The sequence below is a fragment of the Dendrobates tinctorius genome, unplaced genomic scaffold (assembly GCF_039654945.1).
Source record: "Dendrobates tinctorius isolate UK_male_01 unplaced genomic scaffold, ASM3965494v1 ptg000073l, whole genome shotgun sequence".
Lineage (NCBI taxonomy): Eukaryota > Metazoa > Chordata > Amphibia > Anura > Dendrobatidae > Dendrobates > Dendrobates tinctorius.
Window position 1 is genome coordinate 35,432,465 of NW_027361741.1, and position 21,865 is coordinate 35,454,329.

General features: G+C 44.9%; 1 protein-coding gene across 4 annotated transcripts in view; it reads left to right on the plus strand.

Annotated features, from left to right (window-relative positions):
• RNF10 (ring finger protein 10) overlaps positions 1-21,865 on the plus strand; it is a 78,416-nt gene that overhangs the window by 37,372 nt on the left and 19,179 nt on the right. The window contains exons 6-17 of one of the 4 annotated variants that reach the window (XM_073582752.1): positions 1,661-1,797; positions 2,703-2,863; positions 4,014-4,130; positions 4,595-4,808; positions 4,883-5,016; positions 5,101-5,218; positions 5,366-5,467; positions 6,254-6,415; positions 6,512-6,597; positions 8,317-8,374; positions 8,590-8,765; positions 9,611-9,722. In XM_073582752.1, the coding sequence (XP_073438853.1) occupies positions 1,661-1,797; positions 2,703-2,863; positions 4,014-4,130; positions 4,595-4,808; positions 4,883-5,016; positions 5,101-5,218; positions 5,366-5,467; positions 6,254-6,415; positions 6,512-6,597; positions 8,317-8,374; positions 8,590-8,765; positions 9,611-9,722 (1,577 nt within the window). Of the gene's footprint in view, positions 1-1,660; positions 1,798-2,702; positions 2,864-4,013; positions 4,131-4,594; positions 4,809-4,882; positions 5,017-5,100; positions 5,219-5,365; positions 5,468-6,253; positions 6,416-6,511; positions 6,598-8,316; positions 8,375-8,589; positions 8,766-8,815; positions 9,405-9,610; positions 9,723-19,701; positions 21,598-21,865 lie in introns of those variants that run through there. The other 3 variants (XM_073582755.1, XM_073582753.1, XM_073582756.1) reach the window with 3 other exon arrangements.

Sequence of the window (21,865 nt, forward strand, 5' to 3'; positions counted from 1 at the left end):
ACCTCCAACTCCTCAATTTCCCTGACTTCTGACCCCACAGCACTGCCCCCTACTGAGCATGTACATAAAGTGCAGCACAGATTCATCTCCACTAAAACCCAAGATCTTCAGATGAGGAACAGAACAGACCTCTATAGCACATTTCATTCCCAAATTATTAGGAAAATATTTACAGCACATCCTGCAGTGTACTACTGGACCCTATTATATATTTTATGAATCGGTCCATTTTCTACCAACTCCACCAATATGGACTCTGAGTTCACAGCCCTGGTTTGAAGAGTAAGCATTGACTGGCTGGCAACTTAGATGGTAGAGCAGGTGGCACTAGTCAAAAAGCGGTGGAATTGTGGGGAAGGCTGAGGGAGATAAAAAAATTGGGAGTGTGGAGCTATGGATAACGCATTGCATCAGTGCTGTGCAGCCGATCAAATAATTTGATTATCACAAGACTTGCATACCCATGGTGAATGGGCATTGCCAGAAGAAAAACTTGAAGATGCCTTACTATGTTTATCTAGAAGGGTGAAATGTATTTTGGCAAAACTGGAAAAATCTGCAAAAGGGTTCTCTCAAGTTTAATAAATTGCTTTATATTGTGAAAATAAGCAAGTTTGCAATTGACTTTTTTTTTTTCTACTTTGCTGTCATAGGACAGCACGGTGGCTCAGTGGTTAACATTGCAGGCTTGCCGTGCTGGGGTCCTGGGTTCAAATCCCGCCAATGACATCCCTGTGTTTGTGTGGGTTTCCTCTGGGTTCTCAGGTTTCCTCCCACATTTCAAAGACCTACTGATAGGAAATATAGATTTTGCGCCCCAATGGGGACTGTACCAATGTCTGGAAAGCGCTGTGGAATTAATGGCGCTATATAAATGAGTAAAATTCTGTTTTGCATGGAGCCCGCCTCTAGAGTCTGGCCCAGTGTGAACAGTAGTTGCAATCCAGGAGAGGGGTTAACTCTTAACATCCCAGTCAGTTCTCTGCAGCTCATTTATGTCTCACTGGGTGCTTGTTCAAATGCCTTATCTCCATTTGTAGACTCCGAACAAAGCACTGGTGTCTGAATGTGTTACAGCAGAGCTTCATAGTAGTACTAATGCTACAGTTCTGCTCACCAGAGCTGTTACCCAAGGAAAAGAGCTGGTCCTGCTAAAAACAAAGTAAGGCTGTGTGCACACGCTGCAGAAAAGGTGCGGATTCATCCGCGCGGATTTTGTACAATCCGCAGGTGAAACCGCAGGTCAAAAGACCTGCGGTTTTACCTGCGGATTGCTCTGCGGTTTTGCCCTGCGGTTTTTAATCTCCTCAATGGAGGAGATGGCAAACCGCAGGAGAATCCGCAGAAAGAATTGACATGTCAATTCTTTCTGCGGATTGAAAACCGCAGATAATCCGCGCGGAAAATTCCGCACCGTCTGCACTGCGGTTTTTGATTCCCATAGGGAATCATTGTACTGTACACCGCAGCAGAAACTGCTGCGGGTCCGCAGTGGCCAAAACCGCTGCTGAACCGCAGCAAAATCCGCAGCGTGTGCACACAGCCTTAGGAGAATGCGTGCCTGACTGCTCAACAGACAGCTTGAATATGCTTAAGTTTTCATGGTTTGAAGCTTCTAGGAATAAAGATGCTCTTGATTCTCACTTTGGTTTGTTTGCAGCGTTGTTGCCACAGAGCGACCACTTTATTCTGTCGGGGACACCATTACAATGCAGCTGATGAAGAGGGAGAAGGGTGTGATGGTGGCTATGCCCAAGTCTAAGTGGACAAAACTGGATAAGCCTGTTCATTTGGGAGGTAAGAAATCTGCAATTTGCAGACACCAAAGGATATTTATCAATTCTTACAAAATACTGTATATTTAGACTAGACTGTCTTAAAATGTGCATGACTTATCACACTGGGTCATTGTTTGATAAATTGTGGCATTTTTACTCTAATCTATTTTTTTTGTAGCTTGCTTTGTGCTCAAACTTTAATGCCATTATTTTTTTTCCACTCGTACAGTGCTGCATGTTAAAGGGGTTTTCCCACGAACAGTTATTGTAAGATCTATTGATTATAATTAAGTTCCACAAATGGATGTACTAAAACTGTTCCTATAAACGTGCCCCTGCTGTATACTGTGTATTGTATTGGTCGTGTCTGACCGTACAGGAACATGGTCTGATCATACCACAGCTCCTGGGCAGGGGAGGAAGCAAAAGAGTATACAGACAGGACAGCGGGGGATCACGGCTGATTCTGTGAAGTAAAACATCTCACTTGCGGTTTTTAAGCAATGTTTTACCTTAGTATCAGCGGAGATCCCCTGCTGTCCTGTCTTCATCTTGCATCCTCCCCCGACCAGGAGCTGTGGTATGATCAGTTCATGTTCCTGTACGGTCAGGCACGACCATTACACCGTACACAGCAGGGGCACGTGTATAAGATTATCTCAGCATAGGAATATTTCACTTAATACCTCCATTTGTAGAAAATAATATTCTAAGATCTATTGATTAAAATGAACTTTATGTTGGAAACCCCTTTAAGCCACACCTCTTTCCTACTGATTCAGTCTCCTATAGACAGTGGCATACTTTCAGCAGAAGTTTGTCATTCATGCATCTTCTTTTTTTTTTTTCTGTTCTCAGCCCCCTTTCCACAAGTGTAATTGCTAAACTATCAGATTTTTTTTCTATTAAATGATTTTTCATTAGATGAGGAACCTGTCATGTTCTCCAAGCTTCTTCTGGCATCGAGAGACCAGATCTTCAATCAAGTGATTTCAGTGGAGGAGGCTGCCCTGCTAGAGCAGCACAGCATTGAGCGTGACACCCCCGAAGCCTGTTTTATAGAAGCAGCCATTCAGGAGTTGAAGGTGTGAAATGATAGATATGCACAGAAGTTAGTAGGAGTTACGATTTGTGGGTGTTTTTTAAAAGGAACCTGTCAGCAGGCTTTTATATATAATTTTTTTTTTTTTTTTTATCCTGAAAGGTTTGTTTATCCCCTTTCCAACGTCGGGTGCAATAGTACACAGATGTTGGACTCCCCTCCCTTTGATGTGGGATCCGGCAGTGAGCCCACATCTTTCCTGGGATGTGTTAGCTGTTTTGAACTGCTGACGTGTGCCCAGAATAGCCACGGGGGTGGAATTGCGATCCACCCGTGGCTATTAACCTATTAAATGCTGCTGTCAAACGCTGACAGCGGTATTTAACTCGCGCTTCCAGCCATCGGGCTGGAAATCTGCCCACCAGTGACCCCCGTCACATGATCGCGGGTCACCAGTTCACTGACATGACAACCAGAGGTCTCCTGCAGACCTCTACGGTTCACTGCCGGCTTGCTGTGAGTGCCACCTGGTGGTCGGCGCTCATAGCAAGTGAGTAATTCTACTACATAGAGGCAACCTGATCATCGCCTCTATGTAGCAGAAATAATCGGGTTATGGCAACGTCTAGTCTCCCATGGAGACTATTGAAGCATGCCAAAAGTAAGTTGAAACTTGAAGAAAAAAAATTTATAAAGTTCAAATCACCCCCTTTTGCTCCATTCAAAATAAAACAATAAAAAAAATCAAACCTACACATATTTGGTACTGCCATGTTCAGAATCACATGATCGATTAAAAAAAAAAAGGGGGCGTTAGACCCCCGATCTGACCTGAAAGATTAGGTTAAGAAAAGTTAGTTTTTTATTTTACTCACAGGGGGCAGTTCAGTGTCGCAGGTCCGGCGCCTCCCATCTTATGATCGCCGCCCTTCTGCTTGCTTCATGCCGGCGCAGGAGCATGATGCTGGCGAGCGATAATGCAAGCAGGAGGGCAGCATCGCAAGACGATGGGAGTAAAATGTTTTTCAGGTTGGATTGGGGGCTTATCTACAGCATTATAGAATACTGTAGATAAGCCCTAAAAGGCAGTGGCTGTATCTCTTATCGGCCAAACCTGGTGACAGGTTCCCTTTAAAAAAAAATCTGCTGTATACAAAAAGCTTCCCCTTAAATTCTGCTCATACTTTTGGCAGGATCGTCAGGAAAGTCTTCAAGCTCCAAGGCATCAAGTTGTAGAAGTTGCAGCTTCAATGGAGACTTTAAAGTTGGAGACAAATATGGCAGAAGCAAATCCATGCCTGGATAGTAAGGTAAGTGGATACTAAAATAGTCTATTGACTTTATTATAAAAAAAAAGTTATGAATCAATTTCTGGCATTGCATAACGTGTAAATAGTATAACTGAGCTCCACAACATAATGTTTGACTTGTGAGTTCAATAAAGTTCTAAATTGTAGGGGGGGGGGAATGGCTATATTAAGGGATGGACGAGGGTGCAGTGTGGGTATCGGGACGGAGCAAAGTATGGTCACTTCCAAGTGGTAATATACAATAACCATCACAGGGTGGCAATACGTTTTGTTATGGTTTATGTAGTTTTGGAACTACCTTTTCCCTTCAAATATGGCTAAATTCACATTTGGTCATGTTCTGTCACTGGCATGAATCTGCCTGGTAATTTAAGAATACCAATGAAGTTTAACTCTTGTAGAACAGCAAAATACAATGCCCCTAGTGAATATTATTGAACACCTCCTCTCATAACCTTTCTAAGGTGCTGCAGTACCGCTCCGCTTTTGATGATGAGATCGTTGATCCAGTAGATGAGGAACTATGTGCAGCCCCAGTTCATGCAGACGTGGAACCATTGTCTGCCGAGGACTGTGACTATGCCCCTGCAGATGAGCCAGCTCCAGACAGTCCTCAAGAAGCGGTTCCTTCAGAATCTGGACCACTTGTAAACCCATATTACCACTACTTTTACCAAGGTGTGTGCAGGCATATGTTTTAAGAAATCATGTGTTCGTTCCTCTGAAAATAAAATGTAATACTGTTTTTGCAGCTGTGGATGGGCAGCACATGTATCTCCACCCCGTCAATGTGCGATGCCTGATTCATGAATATGGCAGCCTTGAGCGTTCTCCTGATACTATTACAGCTAATGTGGTTGAAATCAACGGCTTCACAGTGACTGAGGTAAATTAAAAAAAATATATACTTGGACGAAAATGTGTGGTAATGGGGTGGCGCTGTTGACTGAAATGCTACGGTCTCTTTCAGGAGGTGCGTAGGCGCCACCGTTACCTGCACCATCTTCCACTTACCTGTGAATTCAGTGTTTGTGAGATGTCACTCGGACCCCCAACTGTCTCAATGGAAACTTTAAGCTACTTTTCTGGTAAGATTTAAAAAAGAGAGAACTCCTAGAACAGGGAATTCATTAAAACCAAATGCAAGGAAACTGAATGTTAAGTTGGCCCCCCATTTTAGTTACAGCACTGTGCGCTCAGTCAGAATGAACATTGCATATTTTAAAACTGTTTAGCTGCGGTGGAAAAGCTAAGGTCGCGACGTCGTCGAAAAGAGCAAGACGAAAAACGCAGAGCGAAAAGGATTGAGATTGAAGAGAACAGAAGGCAAGGGAGATGTAAGCTGAGATTTGTATTTTTCTTTGGGGGTGGATTAAACAGTAAATTTTGCCAGTTTTCATTGAATTTAAAATGTGACATCAAAAATAAATTTCTATTAAATACTCAAATGGTTGGCATGAGCTCGATCAAGGTGAGGGGGTGCAGTATTAAAGGAAAAGTCCATTCAGCCACACTGATAATTTTCTCCAATTGCAATTATTGCAGAGCAATTCCCAGATGAAACCGTGACACACTGCAATGGGTTGTCAGGGCACACATCTCCACAAGGCAACTGTCAGGTGCCCATCGGGTATCATGCACTGGTCCCAATAATCACATGATCTATACACAATACTCGTTGAGTCTGACCTGCCCAGCATACAATGGCATCACTCGACATAGGATGTCAGATTGAGGGGATAGTATGCAGACAACGCTTCCTTTTTCTGTCAGATATTGAAGCGTACAAAAGTTTTTAGGTCTTTGTAAAATAGAATTAACTTTTTTAAAGGGATTGTCTCATGATGACATCCACTGGTTTTATTTCTCTAACTGACATATACATGACAGCAGAGAGATACTCTACACTGCATCCCACCTTAACCCTTAGCAGACTCCTTTTAATGGACAACGTGTAATGCTGCTTTAACCTTGCAGCAATATGACCAGCCAGATGAGGCTTGCCCTGGCAATTACCCCTGATCACCAGAGGGATGCATTCCTCTTCATGCAATGTTCTAATGTGAATACCTTGTTGGTATTGATCTCTATCTTACAGTTACCAATAGATTTATTGATTACAGATCCGGAAGTGCATATTGCACTTGAAAATTTGCACCAGTTCCCTGCAGTGAGTTCGGCTACAGATCCCCCAGTGCCTGGCTCACTTTCTGGGCTGCCCACTGCCGAACCTCAAAGTCCTATAACATCACCTCCATTAAGCTGTAGCCCAGCGTCTCAAAACAGTAAGAACTTTGCACTTTTTTTTTTTTTTTTTTACTATATTTTGACCTTTAACTGTTAAATATGTTCTGATTTTCTCATTTGTTTGCTTTATGAAGGCTCTAGTTTTAGTCAGGGTGCTGAAAGCCCTATTGATTTCCATGGAAACCTTGAGGATGATGGCAAGTCACCTTCCTTTGCTCAGGTAGGTAGGTGACAAAGTAATGTTGTAGTCTTGTTTATCCCCTTTCCGGTGGTGAGCCCACATCTTTCCTGGGACATGTCAGCTTACATGTGCCCGGAACAGCCACGGCCGACATCATGCTGCACCTGCGACTATTAACCCGTTACATGCCACTGTCAAACTCTGACAGCGGCATTTACCGCTCACTTCCATCCATTGGGCCAGAAATCCGCCCACCGGTGACCCCGTCACGTGATCGCTGGTCACCGGTGGGTTGGCAAGACAACTAGAGGTCTCCTGGAGACCTCTGAATGTCACTGCTGGATTGCCATGAGCGCCACCCAGTGGTTGGCACTCATGGCAAGTCAGTAAATCTACTTACAGGTGATTTGATCATTGTATGTAGCAGAGTCGATCGAGTTATGGCAGCTTCTAGTCTTCCTTGGAGACTATTGAAGCATGCCAAAAGTAAAAAAAAAAAAAAAATCCCCTTCCTTTTGCCCCATTCAAAATAAAAACAATAAAAAAAATCAAACATACACATATTCAGAATCGCCCCATCTATGTATAAAAAAAGATTAACCTGATTGCTAAACGGTGTAGCGAGAAATTCTGGCGTTTTGACTTCCCTTGTTTTGGTCGCCTCGACATTGCATTAAAATGCAATAACGGGCGATCAAAAGATCATATCTGCATTAAAATGGTATCATTAAAAACATCAGCTTGGTGCACAAAAAATAAGCCCTCACCCAACCAGAGATCACAATAAATGGAGACGTTATGGGTATTGGAAAAGGGCACAATTTTTTATTTTTTTAACAAAGCTTGGAGTTTTTTTTCACCACTTAGACACCAAACATGTCTAGGTTCTTTTTTTTATCTATGAACTCGTAATGACCTGGAGAATCATAATGGCAGGTCAGTTTTAGCATTTAGTGAACCTAGCAAAACAGCCAAACCAAAAAGTGTGATTGCACTTTTTTTTTTGCAATTTCACCGCACTTGGAATTTATTTCCCGTTTTCTAGTACACGACATGGTAAAACCAATGGTGTCGTTCAAAAATACAACTCATCCTGCAAAAAATAAGCTCTCACATGGCCATATTGACAGGGAAAAAAAAAGTTATCGCTCTGGGAAGAAGGGGAGCAAAAAACCACGCAAAATCGAAAATGCCTCCAGTCATGAAGGGATTAACAGACCTTTCAAACACTGTGGAAATGGTGTCAGACAGAACATGCTCTTTTTGCTTTCAGTTCCTGTTCCCTACTCATTTTGGCACTTTGCATGGCGGATACATGTCCTACATGCCTGATACCGGTACAATTTCTTCACTTTATCTCAATCTAAGAGGTGTCAGTTATTCTGGATTGTGAAAGTCATTTTGTGCCAACACTTTGGAGTGCCAACTTCTTCTGGCACCCAACAGAGAATCTGAATGCAGTGTAACCAGTCAGTAGCCCATAGCTGTCGGACCAGAACCCTGCAAGCCGCCTTACCTGACTGTATCCCTGGTGCCTCTGGCAGACCTACATGACATCAAGCCACAAGATGGGAGGAGGTTCAGAGCTCTGGCCGGCAGCCACAGACTTGCCAATTTGTAAATATTTTTGCTAAATTCTTATATATAGGCTCCAATTTCTACTAAGTACTTGTCATGGCTGTAGAAAATTCCACTTGATGTTTGGAAACTTAAAGAAAGGTCTGCATCCCTCCTTTTTTTTTTTTTCCCCTCTTGTAGATGCTAAGAGTTGGCAAGGCAAAACCAGAGTCGTGGCCGAAGGTTGCTGTAAAGAAAGGTATGGAAGTTGTGTCTTAACACATGGCAAGTGCACTCACCCAGTATCGCACTAAGAAAGGTAGAGTGCTACTAGGGGATAACATGGCATCACTACCATAGCTGTTTTCTCTTTTCTAACCTCTGAAATGTGAAAAGGAAGGGGGATATTGGTGGATTTAGGTGACCTATACTGCAACTGACAAATGTAGTGACCATTTTGGTTCTAATCCACAGAAAATCCAGTTAAGAGCACTGCTCCTGCAGACAGTGATGGGGAGAGCGACTGCTCGGAGCAGGTCCCAGTACCAAGCTTCCAGAACTCTTTTAGTGAAGCCATGGAAGCAGCCTTTCTGAAGCTAGACACTGCACTGCCAACTGCACCATCCAGTAAGATCTCCATTTCAGATCTGGTATGTAATCCACATGCTTTGGTTTATTTAATTCATGTTCCCTTTTGCAGTTAAAAATGGAGGAAAGCGAAAGAAGAAGCAACAGAAACTTCTATTCAGTACATCTGTGGTTCACACAAAATGAGCAGACTACTTCAAGAAGTCGTTTTAACTTCCTTTCATTATTTTTGCGCACATTGCTTGGTATAATGAACTTTTGCAGTATTTATGGTTGGAGACTTTCTTTTCTTCATTTGTCGCCTCTTTAAAGTGGGGCTTTTCAATTTTTGTTTTACTAGTAGTTCACCTGGCCTAAGCCAATTCTACCTACAGAGTGCTAATCCAGGCTTGTATAGGATGGCGTAATCCTAATCTAGAATCGGAGGGGCAGGCTTGTTCATGCTCAGTCAGCAATAGAATGGATAGGCTCACTTCCATGTTGAATGTACTGGCACTGCCTATCTGGTATAATGAAAAGGATGGACCAGTGAAATATCACAACTATCACAATCTTAACCAATTTTTTTTTTTTTTTTTATTTTAATGTTTTTATCCCACCCTCTGAGAATCAACTTCACTCTGGTTGTGGCTGCTATGTGAAGGGAGATGAGGTGTTTTCTCCCCCTATGTACTTTAAACAATAAATGAAATTGGAAGTTAGCACCTCCTGTCTTGTATTTTTGTTTCATGTCTGTGCCTCTCCAAACTGATAGAGCAGACAGTATCTATGTAATTAATGTTGCTGTTTTATAGGTAAATATTAAACCAATTAATGTTTAGATGTATGCATAAAAATCAAAGGACTGTAAAGTTCTGACTGCCATAAATACTAATGGTTCTTATAGAAATCCATGCACTACTTGTAGGGGAAGACAAATGGGAGTATGGAACAAAATCAAAAACTGCAGCAGTATTCTGTAGTCAGTGCAATCCCTGCAAGGGTCGGTAGCCAAGAAAGCAGTCTGATTATATGCAAAGGTGAGATGAGTGAAAAACACTCAAGTGGTTTTAAAATGTATATACAGTGCATGGGTCAGATTCATCAAAGTAATTTTGCTAGAATTCTGGCATCTGTTTTTGAAAAGTAAGAAAATACTTGCTAAATTTTTTTTTTTTTTTTTTTTTTTTTTTTTGAGCAACTCCAAGTTTAGTAGCTCTTGATATGTTAATGCCAGTGTCTCAAAGCTCTGCCAAAATGGGCAGGATGAAGGCACAATGCCACAGATCATCCATTTCATGACAATCTGTGGATTCCTTATGCCAGAAATCTTACTCCTGTCCCTTACTAGAATAAGATGTGGTGAGGCACATAGCACTTGTCAGAAATGCCTGATTCATCATAAGGTGTGCGAATCAGGAGCATGTGACTCCCAACCCCGCTCCCTACTTCATTGCCCTTCCATTTTACTGAAAGACCGGTGAGAAAATCGTGTATTTTGATACAGATGAATCGGGGCTTTAGTGTCTAATGATATAATAGCTGCTGTGTGTCTGCATGGAACCACTTGTATTGTGCTGATTTTTTAATATAACAATGGATGCTCGCCATACATTTAGAGGCCATTCAGCACGTCAAATATCGGTAAAGGAAGTAACCAAGATGCAAGCACCATCATTAGTTACCTGATTGGGTATGTAAGAAAGTCTGTCTATGTGAATGGTACTAATCTTGGAGTTGGATGATGTAATTGGCTACAGGCACATGATCTATGAAAATAGTAAGAGAATCCAGCTTGCCATTGTAATTCCCACTGCCATCCAGACCACGGACAACGCCTGTAAAGACACAACAGTGGCAAATACACTAGCATCCGATCTTTAGGTGGATACAAAAAGAAATGCATTCCCCTTAGTGACGGGGCCAATTTTTTAAATTTTGACCAATGTCACTTTATGTGGTGATAACTCTGGAACGCTTCAACAAATCCCACTTGATTTTGAGACTTTTTTTGTGGCACATTATACTTTGATAATGGTAAATTTAGGTTGATATGTTTTTGTTTATAAAAAAAAAAAATCAAACTTGACAAATGTAAAAAATATCAATTTTCAAACTTTGAATGATTATCCCTTTAATCCAGATAGTTATACCATACAAACATTTACAAATAACATTTCCCACACGTCTGCTTTACATCAGCACCATTTTTAAAATGCTAATTTATTTTGTTAGCCTTTTAGGAGGATTAAAAATGTAGCAGTAACTTTTCATTTTTTCAAAGAAATTTTCAAAATGTATTTTGTTAGCCTTTTAGGAGGATTAAAAATGTAGCAGTAACTTTTCATTTTTTCAAAGAAATTTTCAAAATGTATTTTTTTTGGGGGTGCTATATATTGGGAAAACCAAAACGTGATACCTTTTTAAAAACTGCACCCCCTGACATATTGAAAACTTCTGTCAGTTTATTAACCCTTCGGGTGATTTTCACGAATTAATGCAAATTTGTATAGCAGGAATGAAAGTGTTTACCACCTAAATGTCGCTAACTTCTGAACTGATCGCTATAGCCGGGAGACTCTAAGGCCGCTATTTGGCCATGAGCTGCTATGGCAAACATCAGGACCACACAATCATGATCTGTGTGTCAGATTAAAGCAGAAGCCCCCACACGCTATTAACCATTTATTTAATGTAGTCACTTTTGACAGCAGCAACTAAGGGGTTAAACATATGAAGGGTGCCAACACTGATCGTTTGTGATACAGTAAGTTGTCAGCTATAGTGTACAGCTGCTGGATTGTCACCTGTATGAGGATATTCTTTTATATCAGGTCAGTAAAAAGACTTATTGGCTGCATTAAGGGGTTAAAACCTGTTAGAAAGACTGGATGTTTGAACCGATATTTAAATAGCCAAAATGTAAAACTATTGAGGTATTAATATATTGTACATAATCGTATTTGCCACCACAAATATTAAATGTTGTACTTTATTATAGCAAACTTTATTATACAGTATAATCAACAACAATTGCCCTTAAAGCCCCATAAAAACCAAATTAAAGGAAAATTCGCAGTGTGGTCAGAATGGCATAAGAAATGCTCAAATGCATCCTGTTTACAGGATTGTGCTTAGTAAACTACAGTGTCAGGTTGGTGTTGTTATACTGATTTAAAATGATTCCTTTGTTGATGAAATTCATCTTGTGGTTCTCTAACCCCTTCGCTCTGCAGCACATATTCATTTTTGCATTTCTTTGCTCCCCTTCTTCCCATAGCCATAACTTTATTTTTCCATCAATATGGCCATGTGAGGGCTTGTTTTTTGCAGTTGTACTTTTGGACGACACCGTTGGTTTTACCATGTTGTGTGGGAGGGGGGGAATTTCCAAGTGCAGTGAAATTGTAGAAAGTGCAATCCTACACTTTTTTTGGGTGGTGGGGGGGGGGGGTTTCACCATGTTTACAAAATGCCAAAACTGACCTGCGATTATGATTCTCCAGGTCATTGAGTTCATAGACACCAAACATGTCTAGGTTCTTTTACTCTGTCGCCTCATTGGGGGTTCACAGAACAATGGGTGTTATGCTGCTGTCCACTAGGAGGCGACACTATGCATAATCTGAAAAAGATTAACTTTGGCTCCTCTGCAGTATACACCCCTGGACGGCGTCTGCCTTCTCCAGTTTTTGCTTAGTGTCGCATAGGAGGCACACCTAAAGATTTTTTTTTTTTTTTTTTCCAACTGATTACAGATGAAGAAAAGTGGGTCTCATGCGAGACTCCCGGCATGGCTCCTTCCTCAGTCCCCTATTATGGGGTGCCCAGTTGAAGTTGAGATGGATATTCCCCATGTCGCTCCTTCCCCAGTCCCTTGGGTACTGGTTCGAAGTCGAGACCCCCCCTCCTTCCCCAATTCCTTTGGGTTCTGGGCTGACGGCGAGGATGAAGACCCCTGATGGTCACAAAAGCACCCTCCCTAATTCCCCTCTGGGGGCATTAGGTTGAGACACCTCATGTAGTGTCTGAACAAGGCAGCATTTTGCAGCCCCGAAAGCCAGGGTCCCCAGCCCGCTGCAGGCTGCTGTTGGGGCCAGGGGAGAGTGCAGGCAGGCATGGCACATGCAGACACAGGGCTCCCTGCGCCCCTGTCTCTGCGGTAGCACCAGCTCCAAAGCACCTCAGGGGGACCCCTCACAGGGCCCCGTTCCGGCTTCTAGCCCCACCGCTATCCTGCCTCTTAATCCGGGGGGGTCTGGTTCAGATTCGACTCCCCCCCCCCCCCCCCCCCCCCCCCTGGACATCCGTGCCGACCTGGAGCCCTTCTGGGCATAAGGCTTCTAATTTAGACCGTGGCTTCGGCCTAGCTGAAGCTGCCGCCTCCTTCCCACCCCCTGGCCCGCCCCCAGATGACGAATATGACACTCTACAGTATCATAGAAGGGGCGGATCGAGACGGTGCGTTTTTTTCACTTGGCACTGCGTGCTCTTTTCAGCTCTCCGCCCCTTCTCCCTCCTCGTCCTCTCGGCGGCCATTTTTGCTGCAGCAGAAGGCATCTGTGACAGAGCAACGTCAGCCAGTCTCTGGGGAGCACAGGACTGTGAATTGTCGGCGCTGGACCTAGGGGCACACTGGTGGGGTTAAGATCACAGCTGGGTTTTCTTTACTCAGCTGTGAATCCATATTACCTATAAGGCTCTCCTATAGGTTTCCTCTGCATAGCCACCCCTGTAGGCCCCTCTGCATAGCCAGCCCTTCTGCACTCTGTGCACTATGTTGGGCTCAAGGAAGAGAACCAGGCAGGACTGCTTTTATGCATTCTGCACAGCCGGCAAAACCTCCCTCCCCAGTGGCAGCACGTACCCGCACTGCCGGGATTGTAGCCAAAATACTGGGTCAGAACCCCAAGAGGCCCCTACCAATGCTTCAGCGTCTGCTACCACGCCGGATTGGGCTACTCGGATGTCGCAGTCTGACGCAGTCCATAGATAACCTCCAGGCACTGCAGGGTCATGTCTCGGTTATGAGCGTTACCCAGCAAAGGGACAGCTCGACTCAGGGACATGCCGCTTCCGACACTCAGACGTAAGCGGACCCACAGGTCGCGTTCATCTGCGTCATCCTATAGCACACGGTCATCCCCCTCTAGGGACAGACACCGTGGTTTCAGGTCACCTAGACCGTCCCCTAATAGACAACGCAGATCTCCACAGAAGTCCTCCGCCTCAGTTCGCCCACCAGGGAACGCCTTAGCGATATGCAGGATTCAGAAGGCATCTGTGACTCGGACAACGAAACGGAGAGGTCTCTGGCCCCCCTAGCAATACAGCGCTAGTTGAGGACATAATTTCTTCCATCCATCGGGTGCTGGACATTTCTGACCCACCCCCGGAAGCCCCAGAACCCAAGATTTGCTTTGAAGGTGTTCTGAAACCACCGAAGGTCTTCTCTAATCATCCTGAATTTCAGGCGATACTTATCAGTTTTCGCAGCCTGAGAAGAAATTCACCAATTGCAAATATTTGGAGGCAAGGTACCCCTTCCCACAGAAGGACACCAAGGAGTGGACAGATCCACCCAAAGTGGACCCCCCAGTTTCTAGGCTAGCAGCACAGACCCTCCTCTCACTGCCAGATAGCGCAACCCTCAGGGACGCAGCAGACCGGCAGGTAGAACGCATGGCTCGTTCAATCTTCGAAGCGGCAGGCGCCTCTCTGGCTCCCGCATTCGCTTCAGTCTGGGCGGCCAAGGCCATTCTGGCTTGGGCCAAACAATTGCAGGCTGGCCTCCAAGCTTCAAATCCTGAGCTGTCGGACCAAGCGGTTCAAATAGCAGTGGTAGCAGATTACATGCTTCATGCAGCCCAGGATTCCGCAAGAGGTGTAGCAGGAATAGCATCAAACGCCATCACGATCCGGCGTATCCTCGCTGCGGGAATGGAAGGCAGACACGGCCTCAAAGTCCCTCACACATCTCCCGTACCTCAGTGGGCTGCTTTTTGGTGAAAAGTTGGACACAATGATATCCAACGCCACTGGGGGTAAGAGTACCTCTCTCCCTCAACTAAAGCCTAAACGCATGTTCAAAAGGCATAACCAAACTCTCTTCCGATCCTTTCGGAATTCTTCGGGCTGGTCTCTCGCGTCCAGCACAAAACCGTAACCGCTCTCCGCGCAGGGACAACCCACGGGCGGCGCAGAGGCCGGACAGGACCTGGCAGTCGAAAGCAGACCAGGCAAAGCCCAAAGGAGGAAAACCTCAGACTTTCTCCTCTTCATGACTCACAAATTCTGGAAGACACCCCACCCGTAGGCGGACGACTTCTAGTCTTTCAGCAAGTCTGGCTGCCTATTACAGGAGACAGTTTGGTCAAGGAAATAGTGTCTTCCGGATACAAGAGAGTTCACTTCAGCCCACCGAACAGGTTCTTCCTCTCTGATCCCCCAAAACGGCCAGACTAGGCTCGTGCCTTCCACCAAGTGGTTTCCTCCCTCCAAGCAGGAGTCATAGTACCTGTTCCCGCTTCCAAGGGTTCTACTCCAATCTGTTCGTAGTCCCCAAGAAAGGAGGCAGCGTCCGGCCCATTCTGGACCTAAAACAACTCAAGTACGTACGGGTTCGTCATTTTCTCATGGAGTCCCTTCGGGCAATCATTGCGTCCATGGAGAAGGAAGAATATCTCGCCTCCATAGACATACAAGACGCATACTTGCATACACCGATTGCTCCTGCCCATCAGATTTCTCAGGTTCGCAATCAACCAGAACCACTACCAGTTCGTGGCTCTCCCGTTCGGACTCGCCACGGCTCCAAGAACGTTTACCAAGATCATGGCAGCCACCATGGACGTTCTACATTCCAGAGGCATAGTAGTCGTTCCATAACTGGACGACCTCATCAAGGCTTCCACCTTCAAGGACTGCGAGGTCAGCGTCTCAATCACAATCGACACTGAGTTGCTTGGGCTGGCTTGTCAACTTGCAAAAGTCATCGACTGCCCCGAGTCAGTCTCTGACCTTCCTGGGGATGCTATTCGACACCTCCAGAGGTCTGGTGCTCCTTCCCAGGGACAAGGCACTGGCTATCCGTCTAGTTCGCATATGTTACGTGTTACAGAACCACTCACCACCCAGAATATGTTGTGCAGTTATATGTGTATATATAATAGGTTACATGAAAATCTTTTCTCTCTCAGGTCAATGGAAGGTCCTGACCACCGACGCGAGCCTGACCGGTTGGGGTGCAGTGCACCTACATCACAGAGCACGGGCAAGTGGTCACCAGTGGAAGCGAGCATGCCCATCAACATCCTGGAAATTCAGGCCATCTTCCTGGCATTGAGAGCCTTTTGTCACTTACTGGCAGCCTCTCATATCAGAGTACAGTCGGACAATGCCACGGCGGTGGCATATGTGAACCACCAAGGCGGGACCCGCAGTACCCAGGCGATGAGAGAGGTGGCACATATCCTCCACTGGGCGGAAGACACTAGGTCGATACTCTCTGCGGTCCACATTCCAGGTGTGGACAACTGGGAAGCCGACTTTCTCCGCAGACAAGGAATGGACTCGGGGGAGTGGTCCCTCCATCCCAAAATTTTTCGCCAGATCTGCCATCGCTGGGGGACCCCGGACGTCAACCTAATGGCATCCCATCTCAATGCCAAGGTTTCCAATTTCATGGCCAGGACACGCTATCCGCGGTCGCTCGAAGCAGATGCCCTGGTTCAGGACTGGACCCAGTTCCAGCTTCTGTACATTTTTCCACCTCTCCCCCTGATATCCAGAGTCGTGAGGAAGATCAAAGAGGGAGTTCCAACCATCCTGATTGCACCGGACTGGCCCAGACATACATGGTATGCCGACATCATGCAACTTATAGCAGACGCCCCCTGGCGTCTCCCTGACCGTCCCGATCTTTTGTCACAAGGCCCGTTCTACCACCAGAACTCTGGGGCTCTCAATTTGACGGCGTGGCCCTTGAGACCCTGGGTTCTAACCCAGGCAGGGCTCTCACTGGATGTCATTAGAACCGTACCTGGAGAGCTTTCTTTACTTGGTGTGAATCTCGCGGCCAGATCCCACTCCCTTATTCCCTCCCAAAGGTACTTGGCTTTCTCCAATTGGGCCTGGACGCCAAGCTAGCGAGCATGCCCATCAACATCCTGGAAATTCAGGCCATCTTCCTGGCATTGAGAGCCTTTTGTCACTTACTGGCAGCCTCTCATATCAGAGTACAGTCGGACAATGCCACGGCGGTGGCATATGTGAACCACCAAGGCGGGACCCGCAGTACCCAGGCGATGAGAGAGGTGGCACATATCCTCCACTGGGCGGAAGACTCCCCTAAGAGCCAGGTGTCAGTGCTCAGTGCTTTTTCAAAGACTCATTGCTAATAAGCCGCAAGTAAGGACTTTTCTCCAGGGGGTTTCCCGATTTGGTTCCCCCCCCTACAGACGTCCACTGGAAACGTGGGACCTCAACCTGGTCCTGACAGCATTGCAGGCACCACCTTTTGAACCCCTTAAGGAAGTCCCACTCCGCCTTCTATCACAGAAGGTGGTCTTTCTGGTGGCAATCACCTTGCTACGCAAGGTGTCTTAGCTGTCAGCACTCTCCTGCAGACGGCCCTTCCTGGAATTTCACCAGGACAAGGTGGTTCTCCGTACAGTCCCGTCCTTCCTTCCGAAGGTTGTGTCCAACTTCCACCTCAATGAGGAAATTTCACTGCCATCCCTTTGCCCGGTTCTGGTTCATAGAGTGGAGAAGGCTCTGCATACGCTTGACCTCGTCAGGGCATTGCGTATGTGTCTAGGACTGCACCCTTCTGGAAGTCTGATTCCCTTTTCCTTCCAGAAGGTGTTCGCAAAGGTCTGCCGGCTAACAAAGCTACCCTTGCCAGGTGGATCAAGTCCACCATACTAGAGGCTTAGTCTTACCAATTCTCCTTGTCCGGCCGATATCACTGCACACTACGCGGGCGGTAGGGGCCTCCTGGGCCATTCGGCACCAGGCTTCGGCACAAGTGTGCAAGGCAGCCACTTGGACTAGCCTACACACGTTTACAAAACACTACAGAGTTCATACCCAGTCCTCAGCGGACGCGAGCCTGGGTAGACGGGTTCTGTAGGCGGCAGTGCCCCTAGTTTAGGGACCTGTCAGCACAATATTCGTACATTGCTTCCCACCCAGGGACTGCTTTGGGACGTCCCATGGTTCTGTGTCCCCCAACGAGATGACAGAGTAAAGGAGATTTTTGTGTACTCACCGTAAAATCTTTCTTAGCCTCTAATTGGGGGACACACCTCCCACCCTTACGGGCCGTTGTTACAGTTCAGTTCTCATATTGTTCTTGAGCTTTTGCATAGTATCCTTCTTACAGGCATGGTTATGTTTATGTTCCTCCTAATGCTTTTGCACAAAACTGGAGAAGGCTGATGCCGTCCAGGGATGTATACTGCCGAGGAGGAGCCAAAGTTAATCTTTTTCAGATTATGCATAGTGTCGCCTCCTAGTGGACAGCAGCATAACACCCATGTTTCTGTGTCCCCGAATTAGAAGCTAAGATTTTACGGTGAGTACTCAAAAATCTTTTTTTTTTTTTTTTTTGTCTAAGTGGTGTAAAAAAAAATCCAAACTTAAATAAAAATTGCCCCATTTTCTAATACCTGTAGCTTCTCCACTATTTTGTGATCTCTGGTTGGGTGAGGGCTTATTTTCTGCGTGCCGAGCTGACTTTTTAAGGATACCATTTTGGTGCAAATACAATATTGTGATTGCCCATTTTAATGCAATGTATTGGCAACCAAAAAAACGTAGTTCTGGCTTTTTTTTTCTCACTATGCTGTTTACCAATCCAGTTAAGTTTTTTGTTTTTTTTGTCTTTTATTTGTTTAAATCTGATGATTCAGAATGCGGCAATGCCAAATATTTGTTTTTGTTTGTGAATGTGGTAAAATTGGGGTGATCTGAACTTTTTTAATTTTTTTTTTATATATTGTTAAAAACTTTTACTTTTTTGCATGCTTCAATAATCTGCCATAACCCGATTGGCTCTGCTACATGCAGGCGATGATCACATCGCCTATATGTAGCTGAATTACTTGCTATGATTGCCAACCACTGGGCAGCGCTCACAGCAAGCCGGCAGTGAAAACCATAGAGATCTCCAGGAGACCTCCGGTTGTCATGCCAACCCACCGGTGACCTGCGATCACGTGACGGGGGTCACTGGTGGGCGGATGACAGCAGCATTTAATGGGTTAATAGCTGCGGGTGGATCGTGATTCCACTCGTGGCTATTGTGGGCACATGTCACCTGTTTTAAACAGCTGACATGTCCCAGGAAAAATGTGGGCTTGCTGCTGGAGCCCACATGAAAGGGAGGGAAGCAACATGTGCAGTACTAGTATGGTGCATGTCACAAAGGGGTTAACCTTTCATTTTCAGTTAAGATTCTTGTGCTCTGTTGGGGGGGTCTTCATGTGGTGCTCTGCTTAGGTATTCAAGTGTATGGCTTCAACAGGTCACTGATCCCTGATTCAGCAAAATGGTGCTTGTGCAGTATGATGTATCGCAAAATGCATATAATACTGTAGGGGAAAAATTGAATCAAAATGGTGTCGGCGGCGCCAGCGCTGTAACATCTATCACTTTCCGGTGGATACTACAGCGCAAGTGCCCCTGCTGCCTTTTTTTTTTTTTTTTTTTTCTTCCAGCATTATGGTAGCATCTATCAGCATTGCTTGCCAATAGATGCTGCACTGCATGTGACACTGATGCCATGTTGCTGGAGAAAAAAAGTGGCTGCAACGAAATGGTGCTGGCAGCGCTTGTCAGTAGCATCTATTGGAAAGCGATATATGCTACTGTGCATGCACTGCTGTTGCCACTTTATGGGTTTTTTTTAATTTACCTGGCCATGTATGTATTTTGGCAACATGATGCTGTAGTGGCATGACTGACAGTTTGCTTAATGTTAATTTTTTTTTTTTTTTTTTCTTAACCCCATGATAGTCTACAAAGTATGTAAAATTGGGGGCAGGTCAGTGAGGGATCAGTGACCTGTCAGAAGCCATACAGATGAATAGCTAATCAGAGCTCCACATAAGTACAACAAGACAAGCATCTTTGGGAAGCGGACTTCAAATTCCCTAGCCACACCCAGGCCTGATTACTGCCACATCTGTTTCTCAATCAAGAAGTCACTTAAATAGGACCTGCCTGACAAAGTGAAGTAGACCAAAAGCTAGACATCATGCCACGATCCAAAGGAATTCTGGAACAGATGAGAAACAAGGTAATTGAGATCTATCAGTCTGGAAAAGGTTATAACTAGAGATGAGCGAATTTGTCTGGATTTTGGCCCCGAATCTGATTTTGATCTATTCGAGCCATATTCGAACACTATTCGTACCGAATGTCTTATGTTTTGGTTCCAAACAGATTTGGTAACTTCTACTCCCATTGACTCTAATGACTCAGCTGTGTTCAAGTATTGCAAAAACCGTATTAGATGTTGATCGTATTTGGATCCGAATCCGAACAAAGCTTTAGGTCTCCAGCCAACCACCAGCAGAGCCGTTTTCCACAAATCATGAAAACTTGGAACAGGAGTGAACCTTCCCAGGAGAGGCCGACTGACCAAAATTACCCCAACAGCGCAGCAATGATTCATCCAAGAGGTCCCAAGACCTCACAACAACATCCAAAGAACTGCAGGCCTCACTTGCCTCAGTTAAGGTCAGTATTCATGACTCTACCATAAGAAAGACTGCAAAATGGCTTATATGTCAGTTACAAGATGAAAACCACTGCTGAGCAATTAGAACCATTAAAATTTGTCATAGTTTTACCAGAAAATATCTGGATGTTCCCCCCCCCCCCCCCTCCCCAAGGCTTTTGGGTGAATACACTGTGGACTGATGATGCAAAAATTGGACTTTGGAACATGTATGTCCCATCACACCTGGTGTAGAAGTAATAGCATTTCAGAAATGGAACCTCATACCAACAGTTAAAGGTAGTTTGATGGTCTGTGCCTGTTTTGCTGCTCAGGACCTGGAAGACTTGCTGTGGTAAATGGAACCACAAAGGAAGATGTCCTGCCATCTGTTTGACCTCAACCTGAAGTGTACTTGGCTTATGCAGCAGGACAATTATCCAAAGCACACCAGTAAGTTCACTTATGAATGTCTTAAGAAATCCAAAATTAAGACTTTGGCGTGTCCTAGTCAAAGTCTTGACCTTAAGAGTATGTTTCCACTGGCTGTATTACATCTGGATTTGCTGTGGATTGAACGCTGCGTACAGCGGCAGTGCTTAATCTGCAGCGTCCAGATGTTACAGCACAGTGGAGGGGACTTTATGAAATCCTGTCTCCAATATGTGTCCTAATACGCAGGTGACATACCCACAAAACTGGACATGCGCTGTGTCTTTTTTTAGAACGCAGTATGTCTGTTTACGTTGCAGAGACGCAAGGTAAACCGGTTCTATGTATGCGATGATACCGCATGTGTTCAATGAACACATCCGGAATCACTGCACATATAGAATGAGGCGGGGCTTTGGGTGGAGCAGGCTTTCCGATCCGTCCAAAGCGCAGGCAATGCGCTTAGTAGAAACATTCCCTAATTTGATTGAGATGCTGTGCCAGGACCTGAAAAAGGCAGTTCATTCTTGGAAACCCTCCAATGTGGCTGAATTACAACAATGCTGCAAAGATGATTGGCCAAAATCCCTCCACAGCGTTGTAAAAGTCCCATTGTGATAACTGGTAAACGCTTGATTGCAGATGTTGCTGCTAGCGTTGCCCGCCCAGTTATTAGGTTTAGGGGGCAATCCCTTTCTCACACAGGGCCCTGTAGGTTTGGATTTTTTCCCTTAATAAAGACCTTCATTTAAAAACTGCATTTTGTGCTTACTTGTATTATCTTAGTCTAATATTTAAATTTATTTGGTGATCTCAAACATTTAAGTGTGACAAACATGCAAAAGAATAGGTAATCAGGAAGGGGGCAAACACTTTCACATCACTGTTATTTATTCTTTGTACTATACACGTCATATATAATAGTTATACATGTCGCCTTCTAGTGGGGGAATTTTATTACAGATGTAAAGATAGACATCAGAGAGAACACTATATACACAAAATACAGTAGGATAATATATGCAA